General features: G+C 44.1%; 1 protein-coding gene across 2 annotated transcripts in view; it reads right to left on the reverse strand.

Moving 5' to 3' along the window:
- Positions 1 to 10,367: 10,367 nt before the first annotated feature.
- Positions 10,368 to 20,000, reverse strand: part of syn1 (synapsin I) — a 35,210-nt gene continuing 25,577 nt past the window's right edge. Inside the window, exons 12-13 of one of the 2 annotated variants that reach the window (XM_076269712.1) lie at positions 19,632 to 20,000; positions 10,368 to 10,572 (exon numbers count right to left, since the gene is read on the reverse strand). The exon at positions 19,632 to 20,000 is cut by the window's right edge and continues 208 nt beyond it. In XM_076269712.1, the coding sequence (XP_076125827.1) occupies positions 10,368 to 10,572; positions 19,632 to 20,000 (574 nt within the window). Of the gene's footprint in view, positions 10,573 to 19,627 lie in introns of those variants that run through there. The other variant, XM_076269713.1, reaches the window with a different exon arrangement.

Here is a 20,000-nt window from a genome sequence, read left to right on the forward strand (position 1 = left end):
AGCCTGAGAGGAGAAGGAGGAGGAGGAGGAGGAGGAGTGACACAGCACTCAGTCTTTCATCTCACTTCTGCAGCGTCTCACAGCAGCTGCATATTTTAGTGTTTAGTCTGTTTCACATCATCTCCCTCACGGCCACCATGAGTGTGTGTGTGTGTGTGTGTGTGTGTGTTATTTGGGCTCTTTCTGTCACCTGTCTTCGGTGTCAGGCGTAGTTGTGAGGTGGATGTAGCGTTTCCATTGGGGATCAGAGCTGAGTGTTTCTTCCTGTCGTCGGCAGCAATCATGACATCATCTTATCAGCTGGTGTCAGGCAGCACGTGATCGGCCCCTCTTGACGTTTATGAAGATTGATCGCGTGCTTAGACGAGAGACCCTAAACCACGCAACGGCCAATCAGCACGCACGGAGAGGGAGCTGAGTTTTCTGCAATATGACCTCATGCGCAGGCCTCAGTCCGAATTCCGGAGAGGTCCGGTAGACGGGATTCGACTGGTCGCTGGACAAATAGCATTGATCCACTCTCTAATTAAAATCGACCACCACGTATCCACCCGTCTTTTATGAGCCCTTGTAGACCTCCTCTACTGCGCCAGTCATATATTTCTCCCCCCACATGCCCCCACCCCCATGGTTCGGACCGGGCGACCGGGCTACTGCGGTTCCACCACCACCACCGCGGAAGTGACATCAAAGACACCTACACCCTGGGCTCACGCTGGTCCCCCCCCCACCCCCACCCCCCCGTTGCCTGGATACACAGATGGGGAGTGCTTGGTCACACCGGCGGATTAGCATGTGCATCTTCCCGTTGGCATGGCGATCCCGCATCCGCAGAGTGTTGGAATGATGCTCCATAAATCACGATTGTGCTCCTCTCCTCCTTCTCTCTTTCTCTCTCTCTCTCTTTCTCTCTCTCTCTCTCTCAGACCGTAATAACTTCCCTGGGGCTTGCAGAAAGACAATGCCTTCTGTGTCTTAGGAATCCAGCTGAGGCTGTTTGCATAGCATTACTCAGACAGACAGACAGACAGACTAGTATTCACACTTCCAACACAGTTGGACAGACAAACAGGCCATTGACACAACGTCCACTGCATACAAATAAAGAGAGGGACAGACATACAGACAGACAGACCGTCCATTCACACATTGAACACTGCAAACAAACTTCCTCTATGAATGTGAGTTACTCGTACCCATCAGTGTCTTTAGCGCCATTTGTTTCAGATTTAATTCATTAAATAGCCGCATTCAACCACATTTACATTGGTGGGGTAAAAAAAAAAAAAAAGTCGAGTTCAAATGGCTCTGGTAAATCTGTGGATATAAAAACCCTAAGCACAAAATATTCTAGTTAGCTAGGAAGATAAGCATTTGGCAATCTGTGAATGTGTTGTTTAATCATCTACCTCTAACAGGATATGGGTGTTTTCCATGAAGTTGCTTAACCACAAAATCACCATCCCAATTGCACCTATCCATTTATTATCACACGAGCTTATGTAATCAAGACACGCACGAGGGATGTTGGCTGTCACTGTGAACTATAAATACAAGGCATCAGCAGCACGGGTATAATGCACTCAAGTGCACCACGGGATCAGCCATAGACCTGGACCTGACTGCTCAACAGCTATTAACACCAATCATTTCAGCTGTGGAGTGGTGCATGAAAGCAAGTCAGTCAGACGATCCCAGCCAGCGGCGGGAATGTGTGAGCACAAACACACACACATGCATACACACACACATGCATACACACACATGCATACACACACACACACACACACACACACATACACACACACACACACACGCTGGAATGACACCGTACCTCCCTGATAGCTGAGTACATGCATACACACACACACACACACACGCTGGAATGACACCGTACCTCCCTGATAGCTGAGTACATGCATACACACACACACACACACACGCTGGAATGACACCGTATCTCCGTGATAGCTGAGTCCCAAAACATCACAGGGAGGTCAAGCGCAGGCAGGTACCAGAGCCGCTGTTGTGAGATGCGAGAGGATCTGTGTGCTCTCACGCCCCTCACAACAGGGGGTGATTACAGGACTTACTGCACTACCACAGAGTAGACAGAAACAATAGTGACACATTCACACACACACACACACACACACACAGAGACACACTGCAGATTTAACACTCACACACACACACACACAGAGACACACTGCAGATTTAACACTCACACGCACATACAGTAACTGTGGACTTAACTCTGCCACGCAGAGAAGTCATCTGTCTATCTGGACTTGACCTGTCCCAGGATTCGTGTAGATGTAGTTGGTTAATGTTATTAGCAGTTAACTGGTTTGTGTAGATGCAGTTGGTTAATGTTATTAGCAGTTAACTGGTTTGTGTAGATGCAGTTGGTTATTAGCAGTTAACTGGCTTGTGTAGATGTAGTTGGTTAATGTTATTGGCAGTTAACTGGTTTGTGTAGATGTAGTTGGTTAACGTTATTAGCAGTTAACTGGTTTGTGTAGATGCAGTTGGTTAACGTTATTAGCAGTTAACTGGTTTGTGTAGATGCAGTTGGTTAACGTTATTAGCAGTTAACTGGTTTGTGTAGATGTAGTTGGTTAACGTTATTGGCTGTTAACTGGTTTGTGTGGATGCAGTTGGTTAATGTTATTCGCAGTTAACTGGTTTGTGTGGATGCAGTTGGTTAATGTTATTAGCAGTTAACTGGTTTGTGTAGATGCAGATGGTTATTAGCAGTTAATTGGTTTGTGTAGATGCAGTTGGTTATTAGCAGTTAACTGGTTTGTGAAGATGTAGTTGGTTAATGTTATTAGCAGTTAACTGATTATTAAGTCACGTCCGTCATGAATTTAACATCAACACTATGGGCCCGAGTCCGGCGGCGATATAGGTAGCGAGATGATGGTCATCAAGGTGGAGACTCTGAAATGGGCGAGTCCTTTCCGGTGAAGTGAAATAGAATAAACCAATCACATGCAACCAGTGTTAAATTCTGATCTACAGTATCTATCAGTCGTTTATTAATTAACTTGGACCCGACTGCCCACTTTGTGTGTCTGACTTCGCTCTAGCCACAGTGCGCATACACTGTCTGCAAAATACACTGTCAAACTTGCACCCTCTGTCCTATTTATGAAAATAAGAAAATTGTAACGTTAAGGCCAGTGACAGACAGGCCCGCTTAGAGCCTGAATACTGAGTTTAATGCGGGGATCACATTAGCCAGCGGCAAGCAGCAGGTTTCCTATTGTTCTCTATGATTCGGCAGCGGAACGGTGGCAACGCTGGCATAACACTAGCGTTGAAGAAGCTGGGTGTTGAACTTGGTTCAATTTTCAAAGCGCAACGCGAGCGTATTCAAGGCAAACCGTTTGTGTTACCATAGGAATGAGATAGAACTTATTATGGTCTGAGCGTTGTGTTACGCTTGCCGCTGCCTAATGTGATCCTCGCCTAATGGCCCGACAGATGGACACGCCTGCCCAGGCCGGGACAGCCAGACATCATCGTTATGTAACATTCTAGTATTATGACATCATAATGGACACGTGGTAGTCAAAAGCCAAATCAACTTCTAAACCAACATCATAGAAAACACAAGTATGTGACTTATTATCAGCATATAAAATGAAATAAAAACAGAACTTGAGATGAACCTACATATATTTAGTAAACTTCTGACCTGTGCTACCAGCCCCCCTCCAACTGACCTGTGCTACCAGCCCCACCCCCCTCCGACTGACCCTCTGGGTGAGACTAGTGATGTAATTGCATCGTCATGGTGACGAAGAGAGGATGGTGGAGGCTGGGTGATTTGTCTGTTTTCTTTTATTTTCTGTGTTGTTTTTTTTTTGCGTTAATGTTTCAGTGGCGCATTTGTGTGATTAATTAGCATCCAGAGAAAACTGCAACATCCTTAAAAATCCATAAAGAGGTCCAAACTTCACCACAGTGGGTTTTCTAACAGCAGAAGGTCCAGGCACTGTATATGGCTCTACCTCCTAGTGTCTAGGGCCTTTGATAAGGAGCAGAATCGTCTGAATCCCAGAGGCAGCGCCCTTTAAAAGGACCGCGGTGGAATGTTGAACATAATGCTGCACAGTGGTAAGCCAGGTAACACCAGCTGAAGTCTTCTTCCAACACACACACACACACACACACACACACACTCTCTCTCTCTCACAAACATACACACACATACTGACACACACACACACACACACTCATTCTTTCTCTCTCTCTCTCTCCCTCTCTCTCACATACACACACATACTGATACACACACACACACACACACACACTCACATGCTTGTCCAAGTCTATGAATAGCTCAGAGCTGAGAAATTCACATCTCACCACCAACACAGTCCATAAATCATGAATCAGCCTCTCTGCCTCCATCTCACCTCCTCCCCTCCGCTCTACAACCCCCCACCCCCCCCCCCCCCCACGCCTGATCTACCCTATCCTCTCTATGCACCCCCCCCACACACACACACCTCCTGATCTACCCTATCCTCTCTATGCACCCCCCCCCACACACACACCTCCTGATCTACCCTATCCTCTCTATGCACCCCCCCACGCCTGATCTACCCTATCCTCTCTATGCACCCCCCCACGCCTGATCTACCCTATCCTCTCTATGCACCCCCCCCCCACACACACACCTGATCTACCCTATCCTCTCTATGCACCCCCCCCACACACACACACACCTCCTGATCTACCCTATCCTCTCTATGCACCCCCACCACCCCCCCACGCCTGATCTACCCTATCCTCTCTATGCACCCCCCCACCACACCCCTGATCTACCCTATCCTCTCTATGCACCCCCCACCCACACACCTCCTGATCTACCCTATCCTCTCTATGCACCCCCCCACACACACACACCTCCTGATCTACCCTATCCTCTCTATATCTCTCTATGCACCCCCCCACACACACACACACCTCCTGATCTACCCTCTCCCTTATGCTTCCTATTCTCTTATCTTGTCTTTTATGCTCTCTCTCATCTTTCTCTTTCTCTCCCCCTGCCATCCCCCCATCCCACAGCCGTGCAGATGGTGCCAGTGTTATGGTGAGTCGGTCGGCGTGGTCAGGCAGTCAGGCTTGGCTTGGAATCAGAACAGGAAGCAGTTTCTCTGTTTATTAGATCAGAGGCACAAACTCACACACACACACACATTCAGCCTCGAAGGCCAACCACCCACATAATGCTCTTTTACAGTCCACTGCTGTTCTGAAAAATAGAAGAACCCCTTCTTAACGGGTGTGTGCATAGGCACTAGTTACAATACATAACACAATGGCGCAAACAGGATCCTGAAGGTCTCAGCGGTGGAATGGTGAGCTGGCTGAGATTCCTCAATACCAGTAGGCTAACAATTAAGCACAATCAAAGTAAAAATACTACACTTACCGTATAGCTCGTGTATAGTGTATTCCTACAGAATTTAAATAAACAATGTGAAAATAATAGTCAGACTAGTGGTGAATGTAGTTAAATGAATTGCCAATACACCCTGGATATAAAGAAATATAATAATTAAATATTTATTTAATAATAGCCACGTCGTAAACGTGGCAACCCGAAAGTTGACAAATGTCAGAGAGCAAACAATTCACTCAAGGGGAACAGGGTAAAACAGAATGTTAACAGATGGTAACGTTAAAGATTATATAATGCTATCCTGTTAGCTTAAGCTAAACAGACACCAGTGCGGAAAGAAAAGCGATACATTACAAACAATATATCATACAAGTCACAAGAATAATCACATTAATATAGTATTAATCCCATATATATATATTAAAATAAAGCTGTAAGCTGTTTATATTGTTATTATTATAATACATTATTATTATTATTACTATTATTATCTTAAGAAGAAATGATCTGTCATAGATTTTATGGGTGGAGAGATTTAAACAAACCATGTGAGGCCTAGCCGGATGCACACCTCACTTTGTGTGTGTGTGTGTGAGCCTACCGAACAGGGAGGAAATGTTGCAGACTTGTGCCACACTGTGGTTATGTTTGAAACTCAGCCTCACTAGCTCAGGGCCTGCAGACAGGCGTTCTGGACACCGGTGCTATTTCCAGCCTCCCAGGACATGTATAATTCACCTGCGTCTGGAGACCCGTATAGGAAGGTGCAAAAGTAGAGCAGTCCACTCCTCTTAGGCTTGTGTCTGTGTATGGATGTGTGTGTATGGATGTGTGTGTGTGTGTGTGTGTGTGTCTGTGTATGGGAGAACTCATCCCCAGCTACATCACAAGCGCTACACTCTTTCACACACACACCAGATGTGTTTTAGTCCTCAGCTGGTTTATTAGATGTGTGTTTGGACGTATATTGATTTCCTCTGAATGACAGGAGGCTGCGCTGGCCACCAGAGGGCCTGACAGATGCTGCTCCTCAGGAGCTGAGGGGACAGCAGGACTAGAGAGAGAGACACAGAGGACTAGAGAGAGAGACAGCAGGACAGCAGGACTATAGAGAGAGACAGCAGGACTAGAGAGAGAGACACAGAGGACTAGAGAGAGAGACAGCAGGACTAGAGAGAGACAGCAGGACTAGAGAGAGAGACAGCAGGACTAGAGAGAGACACGGAGGACTAGAGAGAGAGACAGCAGGACTAGGGAGAGAGACACAGGACTAGAGAGAGAGACACAGAGGACTAGAGAGAGAGACAGCAGGACTAGAGAGAGAGACAGCAGGACGAGAGACAGCAGGACTAGAGAGAGAGACAGCAGGACTAGAGAGAGAGACAGCAGGACTAGAGAGAGAGACAGCAGAACTAGAGAGAGACACACAGAGGACTAGAGAGAGAGACAGCAGGACTAGAGAGAGAGACAGCAGGACTAGAGAGAGAGACAGCAGGACTAGAGAGAGACACACAGAGGACTAGAGAGAAAGACAGGGAGGCACCAGACACTCCACTGGCCAGAGTACGAGTCATTTTCTCCATTGGTCACAGACTTTATTGAAGGTGTGTGCATTTCGATAGCATAGTCATTTCACACGATTATTAAGCTACAATGAAAATCACATCAAGGTTGCATTTCAGTGAAGTTCAACACTGCACAATATTAGTCTTTACATTTCTCTTAATATTATCTCTTCATCTTTGTATATTTTAGATGAATAAATATATTTTTTTTTTACAACTGGCAGGCATAAACAATAGACAATATATTTCAATTCATTTCAAACCATCAATGACAGATAAAACCATTTAAAAGTATTTGTAACAAAATTGAATTTAAATCCTTTAAAATGTGAGGCAATATACAGTCTATCAATAAAAGCATGTGAAAGAATGTAAATAAAATACATTTTTGTAAACATTCAGTCTATGAAGTCAGAAAGAGCAAAAGAACACTTCAGAAGTGAAAGGCAGGTTAGCTGTGCCCGTTCCCAAATTAGGATGATGGCGTGGGATTCGCTTCGGTAGGCAGGACGATTGCAACTCTATTCTCAGCAGGGCCACACACACACACACACACTCCTCTAACAGATTCCACACAGCGAAACTCTTAACAAGCACTTCTGATTTGTTCTGAGCCAAAATATACAGATGTCCTTCCTCTTCTCTTCTCAAAGTAGAGCTATACGATTTGCCTGAGCCTCTTTATACAGACCGGTCTAGTCTAGAGACACAGCTACACACAGACATTTCCATGAAGTCTAATTATTGGCATGACACACAGATAGAAACGTCAACAGAATACTGGAATCTGCCATGGTTTCTACTCAAAAGCGAAGTCTATAACTCTAACAAGTGTTTTCAGTTTCTTTAAAATCTCAGACAATAAATCAGGCCAACATTGACAAAACAGCTCTACAGTTGTGCAGGAATCAATGTAATAAATGCCAATAAATGTCAATAGAAAAGTGCTATTTAACTTCAATTTTACAATAACCATTCACACACTGACACACAGACAAGCAGAGCGAGCAGAAAAGAGAAACAAACAAACAAACAAATAAACAAACAAGGTAAACAAAAACTTCACAAATCTGCATCATTCTCAAAACCACAACTCTGTACATCACTTCTATTTGGTTTTTTACAGTTTACGGTACGACACTGAAAACGTTAATGCACCTTTATCACGAGGGGAAAACCGTGGAGTCACAACAGGCTGGTGTGCACAGAAGCAGGGTGTAGGGTGGAAGGGGAGGGGGGGGGGTATGGGGTGGGGGTGGGGACTTAACCTATCCAGCCGGGCCCTGGGGTATCTACTGCTGTCTCCGCGCCCAACTCTCCTCTGGAAGACTTCTCAGTGCCTGGTGGGGCGTGAGCTCTGTGTAGAGAGGAGGCCTGGGAGAGACTCGGGGATGTTTACGGGGACATTTCAGAGGGAAACAACAATGATAACAATAATAATAATAATAATATTTAAAAACATGACAAACACATCCGATAGATCTCGTGAAGCACGGTCTCTCTAGTTTTGCATTGTGTGTTTCACGAGAACGCTCATGTCACTGATGGAATCCTTGGCTTGTGCGTACTTTAGAGGGTGGAGGCTGGTCTCGCATTCGGTCACCTTAGACACAAAAACGAAATCGACTCTGGCTCACTCTCCTGGCAGAGTCCACTTGTGCTCTGTGCTTATTGTGTTGAGGCCTCAGTAGTGTGTGGAGGCCATAGCGAAGCGACAACACACACACACATACACACACATTACTATCCCATAAACCTACAGTAGACCCCTCTCATATCGTTTACTCAAGTATATCAGTGTTACATTTCATGTGCAAAACGTGTAACGTTCATGTTTTCAAGCAATTATTGTTATTGAAGAAATCAACAAGTACATTCTAACTCTGAAACAAAAGCATGCGTTTGAGCTTTTTCGCTTGTGTTGTAGATCAGTCGACTCGTTGATTATTTGTTTATATTTGATTTGGAAGACCTGATCAAAGACAACGCCTGCCTTGTGTCACAATCTCTCGGACATCCCTGAGGCAAATCTGAACATGGTGAAGTCTCGCTTACATATGGGTTTGCTGTAAGGCATGTTTTCTGTGGTTTTGGGGCGTTACAGAAGTGTGTTTCTGGGTCGTGATTACTGGTCGAGGAGATAGGAGAGGAGAGCAGCAACAACAATCTTACTGGAAAGAAAAAGCAAATATACCAACGGCTACTAGCACAAGGATCATCTAGCCATGACATCACAATTACAAGCACAACGGTGAGCAGCTGGCGCAGGAGGGCATAAGGACACGACCTTGGGCTCCCAGAGGTCCATGCGGGTCAAGTGACATCACTAAAATGGCGAAGGAAAGACGACAGCTAACTAACGGCACATAGAAGGGGAAGCAGGTTCACGAAGCAGCACTCTTTCGTGCCCGTTGGGTCATCGCAGGTGTGTGTTTGGTGTTGGTGTTTGTAGAGGCCACAACACCTCAGTGGACTGCACTTACAAACCACAACATTCTATCGTTAAAGCTTTTGATTGGACAAACGTTTGCGAGCGGAGATCTTTCCAGTGGAGCTCCCTCACTAAAGACGCCATAATTGCTCTCAGTGTTTCCCAAAAGGGCTGGCCACCATTCATCAGATACGTCCACAGATTAGAGGTTGAATCAGAAGATTTGATCCAAAAAGCATCAAGAAATTAAAATGGCCTAATCATTTGCAGAAAGTAAATCACCTGATGAAAGGTTTCACAAAGAGAATTATTGAAATTATTTTTCATCTATAGACCCCAGAGTCAAGCCACTACGACTCATCACTAAACTCTACAGTGCACATTCTGACATCTAATCAAAATAGTGTGTAAATGTGCGTGTGTGAGGGTGTATATGTGTGTGTGTGTGTGTGTGTGGGTGGGTGTGTGTGTGTGTGTGTGTGTGTGTGTGTGTGTGTGTCTGGGTGTGTGTGTGTGTGTGTGTGTGTGTGTCTGGGTGTATATATGTGTGTGTGTGTGTGTGTGTGTGTGTGTCTGGGTGCATATGTGTCTGTGTTTGTGTGACATTGTGTTTTTAGGTGATTTTCAAATCCATTGTAACACAGATCCAAGAGGACCAGGAATGTTTCCGTTGGGCCCAGTGGCATCCGTCTCTGGGCCTCGGCCTCTAATCTAATCGGCAGTGAATCTGTATATCTTAACGAACGGCGGAAGACAACGAGATTCAAATTACACAAAACACTCATGGTGGCCAGGTGGCTTTCTATTGGGCTATCTATCCTACTGGCTTAGAAGTGGTCAGTCAGTCAGTCAGTCAGTCAGTCAGTCGGTCAATCTGTCTGCTTATTGGTCCGTCTGTCTGTTCGTCAGTCTCACAGTCTGTGCAGTGCGATGTGAGGGGAGGGGCTTATTCCACGGAGAAGAGGCTGGCGAAGGACTTGCGGAGGTTGCGGATGCTCTCAGCCTTCACCTCATCCTGACTGAGGCTTGGGCGCGGGCCCGCCGCCCCCGCCGGCACTGCCGTGTCTGGAATGTTGAAGGTATTGGTCAGAGACTGCGACTTGCTACAAAGAGAGGAGGGGGGCGGCAGTGGAGGAGAAGAGCCTATTAACCTCATGCAGCAAACAAGTCATGGGATGGCAACATGGAACAAGAGAGAAAGACACTGACTAGGGTGTGTGTGTGTGTGTGTGTGAGTGTGTGTGTGTGTGTGTGTGCGTCTGTGTGTGAGTGAGTGTGTATGTGTGTGTGTTTGTGTGTGTGCGTCTGTGTGTGTGTGTGTGTGTGTGTGTATGTATGTGTGTGCATCTGTGTGGGTGAGTGAGTGTTTGTTTGTGTGTGTGTGTGTGTGTGTGTGTGTGTGTGTGTGCTTGTGCGATAGTGTGTGTGTGTGTGCAGGTTTTGTTCTTTCTCTCTTTCTGCATGCTTTGAAACACTGTTCATCCTCCCAGTGCTCCTCAATCCAGGTCCTGCCGGCATGTTACAATCACATTCTTATGATGTCATAACAATGCTTTATGCTTTTGCCATTATAGACCACATCTAATATCTGGTATATACTTTATAACAGTAATTGTTCACATATATATATAGTTATAAATGTTTGTTATAAATGTGTTTGTGATGCCATAGATATTAGAGAGGTTATCAGAGCAATAGAAAGTCTAAATCTATTATTATTACTAATTTACTAAATTACTAAATAATTATCTACTATTATTATCTCTATTTTCTATTTCTATTGCCAGGCCACTAGGGGCAGCACTGTGCAGGACCCGTATTGAGGAGATCAGGGAAACACAGAAGCATACCGGAGCTGACAACCAAAGGCAAATAATCCATCTGGACATAAACCCAGATTATAGCATCCGAGTCTACCACAGATCTGAGCCGGAGCTGGACCAGATGGGGGTGGCCTGTGGCCCAGATCCGTGGCAGACTTGGACGCTGGGTGGGATCTGAGCTCTCTGAGAGGTATGGCGGAGAGTGGCGCGTGAGAGTGCCTGGATGCAGACGTGATCAGGACTCATCAGGCATGCACGCCGCCAGGAGAGCCGTAGTGTCCGCCCGCCACACAGGGCAGCTGGTGCTCTCAACTGGACTCCAGTTTCATACAGTCCAATCAGAGTTGAGTTAGAGTTGCGACAATGGGTATTCATAATTTGTTAAGGTCACGTGGTTCATGTAAACTTCAAAAAGTTCCCGGAAGTGATTGACAATGGATTAGAATGCATTAAATAAGCTACTGTTCAATGAGAGACAGAGCCACAATTTTGGGTAATTGACAGACAATAAATGCATTGAATTACAATTTTTATAACACAGCGTAATTATTGTGTAAACTGTGTAGTTATCCTACCATTACAACAATATTAAATTAAATTCCAGACCGTAGCCTGCTAAATATCGGAAGGGGACCTTTTTTTTCTCCCTTTTACTTATGTGTCACTTAATATTAATTTCTGTACAAAACCAAGACGGGAGATTCTTTAGAAAGCGCAATAGCACCCACCCCATAAGTGTAGCCTAGGCCTATCTAAATTATCGTTATAAAAAAATGACCTAGTACGTGACTCAAGAACAGTGTTTTTGAGACTGCGTGTAGCCTACAAAAGCGCATGGAGATTTTAATTTTGGAAGGAGTAACTGTAACACAGCTAGTCTAAGTCTAACATTAACTTGTTTGAGTTTTCTCCCCAACATGGGGCACACTAGTAAACTAGTGACACTTTTTGCACCTCACTAGTTAACTAGTCGAATGGAAATTGCCATCACTAGTTCACTAGTGGGTGTTTTGGTGCACACTAGTAAACTAGTGACACTTTTTAGACCTCACTAGTTAACTAGTGGACATTTGTGTCTTCACTAGTTAACTAGTGAGCAGTTCTGCCTTCACTAGTTTACATGTGTCACACTGAAGCCACTAGTTTACTAGCTAGAGTACCTTTGGCCAGCATGTTAACTTGTGTGCCACATGCAAATGTTGTGGGTGGGATTTCGTGAAATTCTGCACTGTGATTGGTTATCATGTTCTATTTGGACATAGGGAGCCAATAGAAAGCCTCTATTTCTAGAATTCTTCGCCTCCTAATTTGAATTCTGTGCCACTAGTTGACTAGCAGTGTTGGGGAGTAACGGAATACATGTACCGGCGTTACGTATTCAGAATACAAATTATGAGTAACTGTATTCCGATACAGTTACAAGTTAAATAGTTGGTATTTAGAATACAGTTACATTGTTGAAACCAATGGATTACATGACGATACTTCTCTGTTTCATAAGTTTATTCACTCTCTAAATAAATTAAGGCAACTCCATTTCCCAGAAGCTCCTAAAAGCAATCTATGATTTCCATGTTTAAATCCAAGCCCCGCCGTCTTGCACTAGCCTCAAAACGCAGCCAGCGCGCATTATGGACGCGTCATCGGAGACCCTGAAATGACTGTTTGCACAGCAAATTAGGATTAAAGTAAGTGGAGGTAACTCCTGTTCCTCACTGATCGCGGTTCCTGATGTCTGTTCAAAGGATATTTTCCCAAGTATTAATAGCTCAGGCTACTTCGGCCAATCGGTTACACAGTTTGCTAATCAATAAACAGAGCCTAGTTCACGTGTTGATTTAGACCTAGGCCTACAATTAAACCAATCTCTAAAATAGGCACTGCATTCTACGTTTTTTATTCTAACTTAAAATAGCTTTATGGATTATTTTTTTTTCTAATTAGATCTACATTTAGCCTACGTTTTAAAATGAATGATATGGTGATCGAGCCTCTGAAGAATTATTCTTGCGAGTAGGCTATAGCATATTTTAACGTGCGGTTTTTGATTATCATTACGCAATCACGTTCATTTTGAGAGCACTGATATACAGTAGCCTAGATAGTGTTTACATTTACAGGTCATTTGCGTTCCACCTGTCATATGCGCCCCTCACTTGTACTGGGTTGATGCCACCGAAAAATCTCACAGGCACTAATATATTTTCTGGCTACGCCGTTAAAGTAGCCTATTTATTTAGTTTGTTTTAATTAGCCTAGTCGCCTGCTGTACAGTAGTTTTAGTGGTCACCTTGCTATTTTAAAGTTGTATCAGGTAGCTTAGTTGACTTTACATTCTCCTATGTGGGCCTAACACTTCAGCCATTTGCAACAGAAGAACACACCAGAATAGGCCTGTTTAGTAGGCCTAAGCAGTATTTGATGGCCGCATTCCTACACTTATAAAATCCAATTCAATGCGGAAGTAATCTAAGTATTCAGAATACGTTACTCAGATTGAGTAACGTAACGGAATACGTTACAGATTACATTTTTGGGCATGTACTCTGTATTCTGTAACGGAATACGTTTTGAAAGTAACCCTCCCAACACTGTTGACTAGTGTGAATTTTGTCTTGAACTAGTTTACTAGTATACATTTATGACCTCACTAGTTAACTAGTTTGGACAAATGATGCATCAACTAGTTAACTAGTGAGCCTACTGCCATCACCTAGCTAGCTAGTAAGCCATTTATGGTTTACTATTTAACTAGTGACATTGACCTACTGCAACTAGTTAACTAGTGAGGTGTTTTGCCTTCACTAGTAAACATGTGCACATTTTTGGCTGTCACTAGTTAACTAGTGAGACCCAAAAGCCTTCAACTAGCTGACTGGTATGCATTTTGGCCTTTACTAGTTAACTAGTAGACATTTCTGGCTCTCACTAGTTAACTAGTGAAGCTAAAATGTGTTCACTAGTTAACTAGTGAGCCTTTTGGCTCCCACTAGTTAACTAGCGTGCATATTTTGCCCTCACTAGTTAACTAGTTCACACAAACATGGCTCACTAGTTAACTAGTTGACAAAAATGGCTTACATGTACATGACAATTATGCCTGATATTAAGATATCAGAATAAATGCTCAATCGGCTTGCCATAAGTTCTTCACTGATCTGAGATAATGAGCGAACTACCTTAAGTAGCTAGCGTCTCGGGAGAATAAAAGTTTAAACGTTTTCTAACATCCAGTGTAATGGTGGGCATGTTAATTTAACCGTTGCATTACCTATGTGATATAGTCCTTGATAAATAACCAGGCTATGAACTCATAAACAACAGCATTTTGTCACCGTTTGTCATTCACCGTGCTGTGAATACAGCATTAAGATGCTAGGCTAAAGAGATTGAGATTCAGAGAACCTGCATGGTTGTGCTCATCCTGTCAGAAAATAGCAATTTGATCAGGGATCATGCATCATATCAGTGCAAGCTTGGTTTAAAACTGGTTTCTGGGGATGGGGTTTACACGATCCTTCACTGGGCTAGTGCCTGCTGTGTTAATATGACCGTGCTGATGCTGCAGCTCCCTCAAATCTATATAGGTTCTCATGCATATTAGGCTAACTTTTGCCAATGAAAATGAATGCAACATAAAAAAACAGTAGGCTACTGCTCCTAACTGAAGAAACGTTTACGTTACTGTAAGGAAATTATCATTGTATAACCATTTGTGTAAGCAGAAATATTGTTGTGCTGAGTTCTAAGAACAGAGAGTTCAAGTTAAATGTTGTGCTGAGTTCTAAGAACAGAGAGTACAAGTTAAGTGTGCACCCAGACAGACAGGAACTGCACCCTGTCTGTGTGTGTGTGTGGGTGAGATAAGAGTATGTCACAATGAAGTAGCTATGTCTTGCTTCCTATTTTCTGTGTGCATCTGTACAATAAAAAACACAGCTTTTGGGCTGCAGAGTCAGAGACTGATGGTGTGAGGAATTCTTCCTTACATTATAGGCTCTCCTCTTGGTACCAGAGTTTGTGGGCAAAGCCATACTACGTGTTGTGGTTCTTGTTATGTTGGGGTTAAATTCCCTGACAGTTACCAACAATGTTAACAAGAAACTCAGCGTCACTGCTGCAAACAAAGTTGGCTATGCTTCGCCATATAACGAACCAGCTAGCCTTGTGATAACAAAATCTTTACCTTTTGTTTACGCCACTGAAAGTTATCCACATATCAAACGATTAAATACACAGTTATGGAGGAATTGTTTTGGGCAAGCAGTTGCACTATATCCCACTTTTGCTGCCTTTAAGCCACTTAAATCCATAGCCTAGGAGCATTGAGCATACGTTACAACTGTAACGGTGAAGCTAAATGCCCAAGAAACGTCACGTCATAAAAGTTGTAGGCCTACTAAACGCAAAAACTTAAAGGAATTATCCGGAGTATCCGGAGCACTGAAAATTCACAATTTCGTTGCCGTTTAAAAAAAAAAAAAAACATAGTCCAGTCCAAACAACTTCATTTCAATTTCGAAAGAAATACTGGACTATGTTTTTTTTTTTTTAAACGGCGACGAAATTGTGAATTTCCAGAGCGTGTTACAACACACCCAGCAATAAGACTCCTACACCAAAGATGGCAACATTTCCGGAAAGGTACTGGCTTGATGAAATTCATTCTGGACTCTCTATTTGACCACATAAAGACCTCGGGATACTTCGGTTTGGCTTTAGGGACCCTCTACTCACTACCACGTAAGTGTTATGTTGTTTGGAACTGTAGAAGAGGTATAAAAATAGCGTTTTGTAGCGGCGAAATTGAAATGCCCTGCTCACTTCCAGGCTACGAGTTGTGTGACTGAAAACGGTACAATCGAACTTCCTCAAAACACATCCGAATGACATGATTTTAATGTCAACTCAACGTATGTACCCCCAATCATCCGTAAATCGATCTAAAGTGCATTTTACTCCGGATAATTCCTTTAAGCCTGGGTGAACCTAACGAACCTGTTAGCAAATGTGTAGCAAACAGATTTTTCAGGATAATTAATTACCAATCACATTTCACATGTCAAATAAAGCCAGCTGATATCTGATAAACGGGTCCGTACCACACACAATAAGCGGACCCGTATTGCATATGATAAGCAGATCTGGAACACGTCAGTAACACAGACTATCATACGGAACTGGGCCAGTCTTAGCCCTTATTGGAACCAGATCCGTCAAACGGATCCAGACCAGTTTTGGACCGATGTGCGTTTGGACGCCGGATCAGGTCCATTATGCAGATCCGTGCCGGACGTTGTGGTAGGTGTGGCCCAGTTCCATCCCAGTGTATGTTTGCTATCTGGGGTAGTGCTGCCTAATTGAAATGGGATAGGCAAGGGTTATCTTATATTCGGCTATTACGTGTGGAACATTTATTGGGCTTTTAGCCTCTTTTAATTTATTTGATGAGGAACTGATAAAGACTGAGCAACAGAAAAGTCATAGTCGATACATACATCGTTTATTATGCTATTGATAGCCTACTATTACTTTACTACTATTACTGTTATTATTATTATTATTCGGATGAGGCAAAGGAATGTAAATCTGAGTCTGAAATGTTACAAATGCTACAAACAGTCTATACTGCTGTAACTGCACTGCTGCTATTATTAAAGGATAATTCCGGTGTGATTTTGACCTAAAGTGTTTTGAAACATGATACCGAGTGTGAACGTATGTCTCATAGCCCATCTCGGCTTGTCCCCTGCACTCCGAAATCTGGCGCTAGTTAGCCGATGCTACCAACAAGGCGGTCAATGGTGGTGCCTCGGCATCGGCATAGCCATGCAAATAAATCACTGTTTTACACCATTTACGAGGCTCAATGTATCTCCACACTTCATTGGTAGACTTCCAAGGGCCCTGACATTTAAAACGAGACATTGAGAACTTTGAAAAAGCACTGGTAGTTTACTTACAAGACGATTTATACAGACAGTATCTTCTCAAAGTTTACCGTTTGCATCCATCTTGAATTTAGTCACGATAAGTCGAGCGACGAGTAAGAATGAACAGGTATGATAAGGGATCAGATTCCAAAAATAATTCTGTGGAAATGCATGGATTACAGTTTCTTCTAGTAGCAGCAACTGGAATCCATGCATTTCCATGGAATTATTTTTGGAATCTGATCCTTTATCATACCTGTTCATTCTTACTCGTCGCTCGACTTATCGTGACTAAATTCAAGATGGCTGCAAACGCTAAACTTCGAGAAGATACTGTCTGTATAAATCGTCTTGTAAGTAAACTACCAGTGCTTTTTCAAAGTTCTCAATGTCTCGTTTTAAATGTCAGGGCCCTTGGAAGTCTACCAATGAAGTGTGGAGATACATTGAGCCTCGTAAATGGTGTAAAACAGTGATTTATTTGCATGGCTATGCCGATGCCGAGGCACCACCATTGTCCGCCTTGTTGGTAGCATCGGCTAACTAGCGCCAGATTCCGGAGTGCAGGGGACAAGCCGAGATGGGCTATGAGACAAACGTTCACACTCGGTATCATGTTTCAAAACACTTTAGGTCAAAATCACACCGGAATTCTCCTTTAATTGTTAACTTCCGGGAACTATGAGGCTTCCATTAGCTGCCATTGTTGGAAAAAAATGGAACATTAGCGTCAATGGAGTTGTCACAACTCTACCTTTATATGGCTCTGAGTCCAATGAAACAATCTCATAAAAGAGGTGTCATACACACATTCTCGTATGGACACCCATGAGCACACACATATAGACGTGCGCACACACACACACACATTCACACACACGTGTGATGACTCGATGGCAGTAAGGGAGGGTTCCTATCAGCAGACTCAGAGCTACGTGATAAAACACGTAAAGTCACTGATTGGCCTGACAGACAGACAATGTCACTGATTGGCCTGACAGACAGCCTATGAAAGCTATTAATTGGGACTTTATTTAGCAATTAGTTCTCCTGTCTGGACGCACCCTAAACTCTTATGGCCAAATATTTATCGACCCCCTTGCGACAAAGTCTGAAACCACTGGTTAAGTAGCCATACAGTAGCCATTCCATTAATGTTTTGGAGAAGGACACAGAGGGAGTCCACCCCGGCCCTATTTACGCTGCATCATCTCCCTTCAGATTGTGTAATGTCCAATTTAACATCTTTAGAAACGTCTTATGATCACTTTATCGTCTTTAATGTAATTTTGCCTGACACGTTATAAGCTGTGCTTCCTTTTGTTTTGACTTGAATGGGATTCGCATGTGAAAGATGCGCCCATCTAGGGGCATAGCTGACATAAAACACACGGTCACATCTGGTATCGGATCAGCACCAGAACTGGGCCAGAACTAACTCCAATCCTATAGCAATTCTGTATAGATCTACAGAACTCCAACCCTACAGCTATTCTGTATAGATCTGCAGAACTAACTCCAACCCTACAGCTATTCTGTATAGATCTACAGAACTCCAATCCTATAGCTATTCTGTATAGAGCTGCAGAACTCCAATCCAATCCTACAGCTATTCTGTATAGATCTACAGAACTCCAATCCTACAGCTATTCTGTATAGATCTGCAGAACTCCAATCCTATAGCTATTCTGTATAGATCTTCAGAACTCCAATCCTATAGCTATTCTGTATAGATCTTCAGAACTAACTCCAATCCTATTGCAGAACTAACTCCAATCCTATAGCTATTCTGTATAGATCTTCAGAACTAACTCCAATCCTATTGCAGAACTAACTCCAATCCTATAGCTATTCTGATAGATCTGCAGAACTCCAATCCTATAGCTATTCTGAATAGATCTGCAGAACTCCAATCCTATAGCTATTCTGTATAGATCTGCAGAACTAACTCCAATCCTATAGCTATTCTATTCAGATCTGCAGAACTCCAACCCTATAGCTATTTTGTAAAGGTGTGATCCCCTCTACCTAAAGCCAGGAGCTACCTGAGCTAGAGAATTATGTTCAAATATGAGAGCAGCTGTTGTGTGGCATACTTTAATAAGAGTGACTGAATCCAGGAGTTATGTAAAGCCAGTGACTAATGCTCTATAATAATGTGAGAGTGCTGAGAGTGGCTGTTGCGTACAGACTGCTGGTGGTTCTCCTCTCATGCCATACAACCTGCATCGCACACCGCAACAACACCACGGCAGTGTTGTTGCGGTGCATCGCACATCATGACAACCATCATCAACATCATCATCATCATCATGGCAATCTTTGTCATCATCATCATCATCACCATCCTCATCATCATCATCGTCATAATCATCATCATCGTTGTTATTATCATCATAATCATCATCATCGTTGTTGTTATTATCACCATAATTTAAAGCGTATTTTGCTTACTTCAGTGCGGGGTGGTCAGGGCTGGGCTTCTGAGGGGGGGTGGGTTTCTGCTGGATGGGGGGCCTGCCGGCCCCTGGGCCCCCCTGCCCTGGTGCAACCGGACGCGGCTGCTGGGTGGTGGGGGGTCGGGGGCCTCCCTGGGCCTGGGGGGGTCCTCTCCCCTGCGGCCCGCCCTGGGTGGGCTGCCTGGCCGGCTGGCCCTGCCTCTGCTGCGCTGGCCCACCTGCGGCTTTGGGCCCCGGGGCGCCCCCTGCTGGACGCTGCTGCTGCTGCTGTTGGGGTCCGCCCGGCTGCTGCTGCCTCTGGGCCTGTGGCGACCCGCCCTGGCCTCGGCCGGCTGCGCCCTGGGACGGCGGGGGCCGCTGCTGC

The sequence above is a fragment of the Alosa pseudoharengus genome, unplaced genomic scaffold (genome assembly GCF_046254945.1).
Source record: "Alosa pseudoharengus isolate Yale_2024_CS ecotype anadromous, Long Island Sound unplaced genomic scaffold, YU_APseudo_1.1 YU_APseudo_1.1_scf_6, whole genome shotgun sequence".
Taxonomy (NCBI): Eukaryota; Metazoa; Chordata; class Actinopteri; order Clupeiformes; family Clupeidae; genus Alosa; species Alosa pseudoharengus.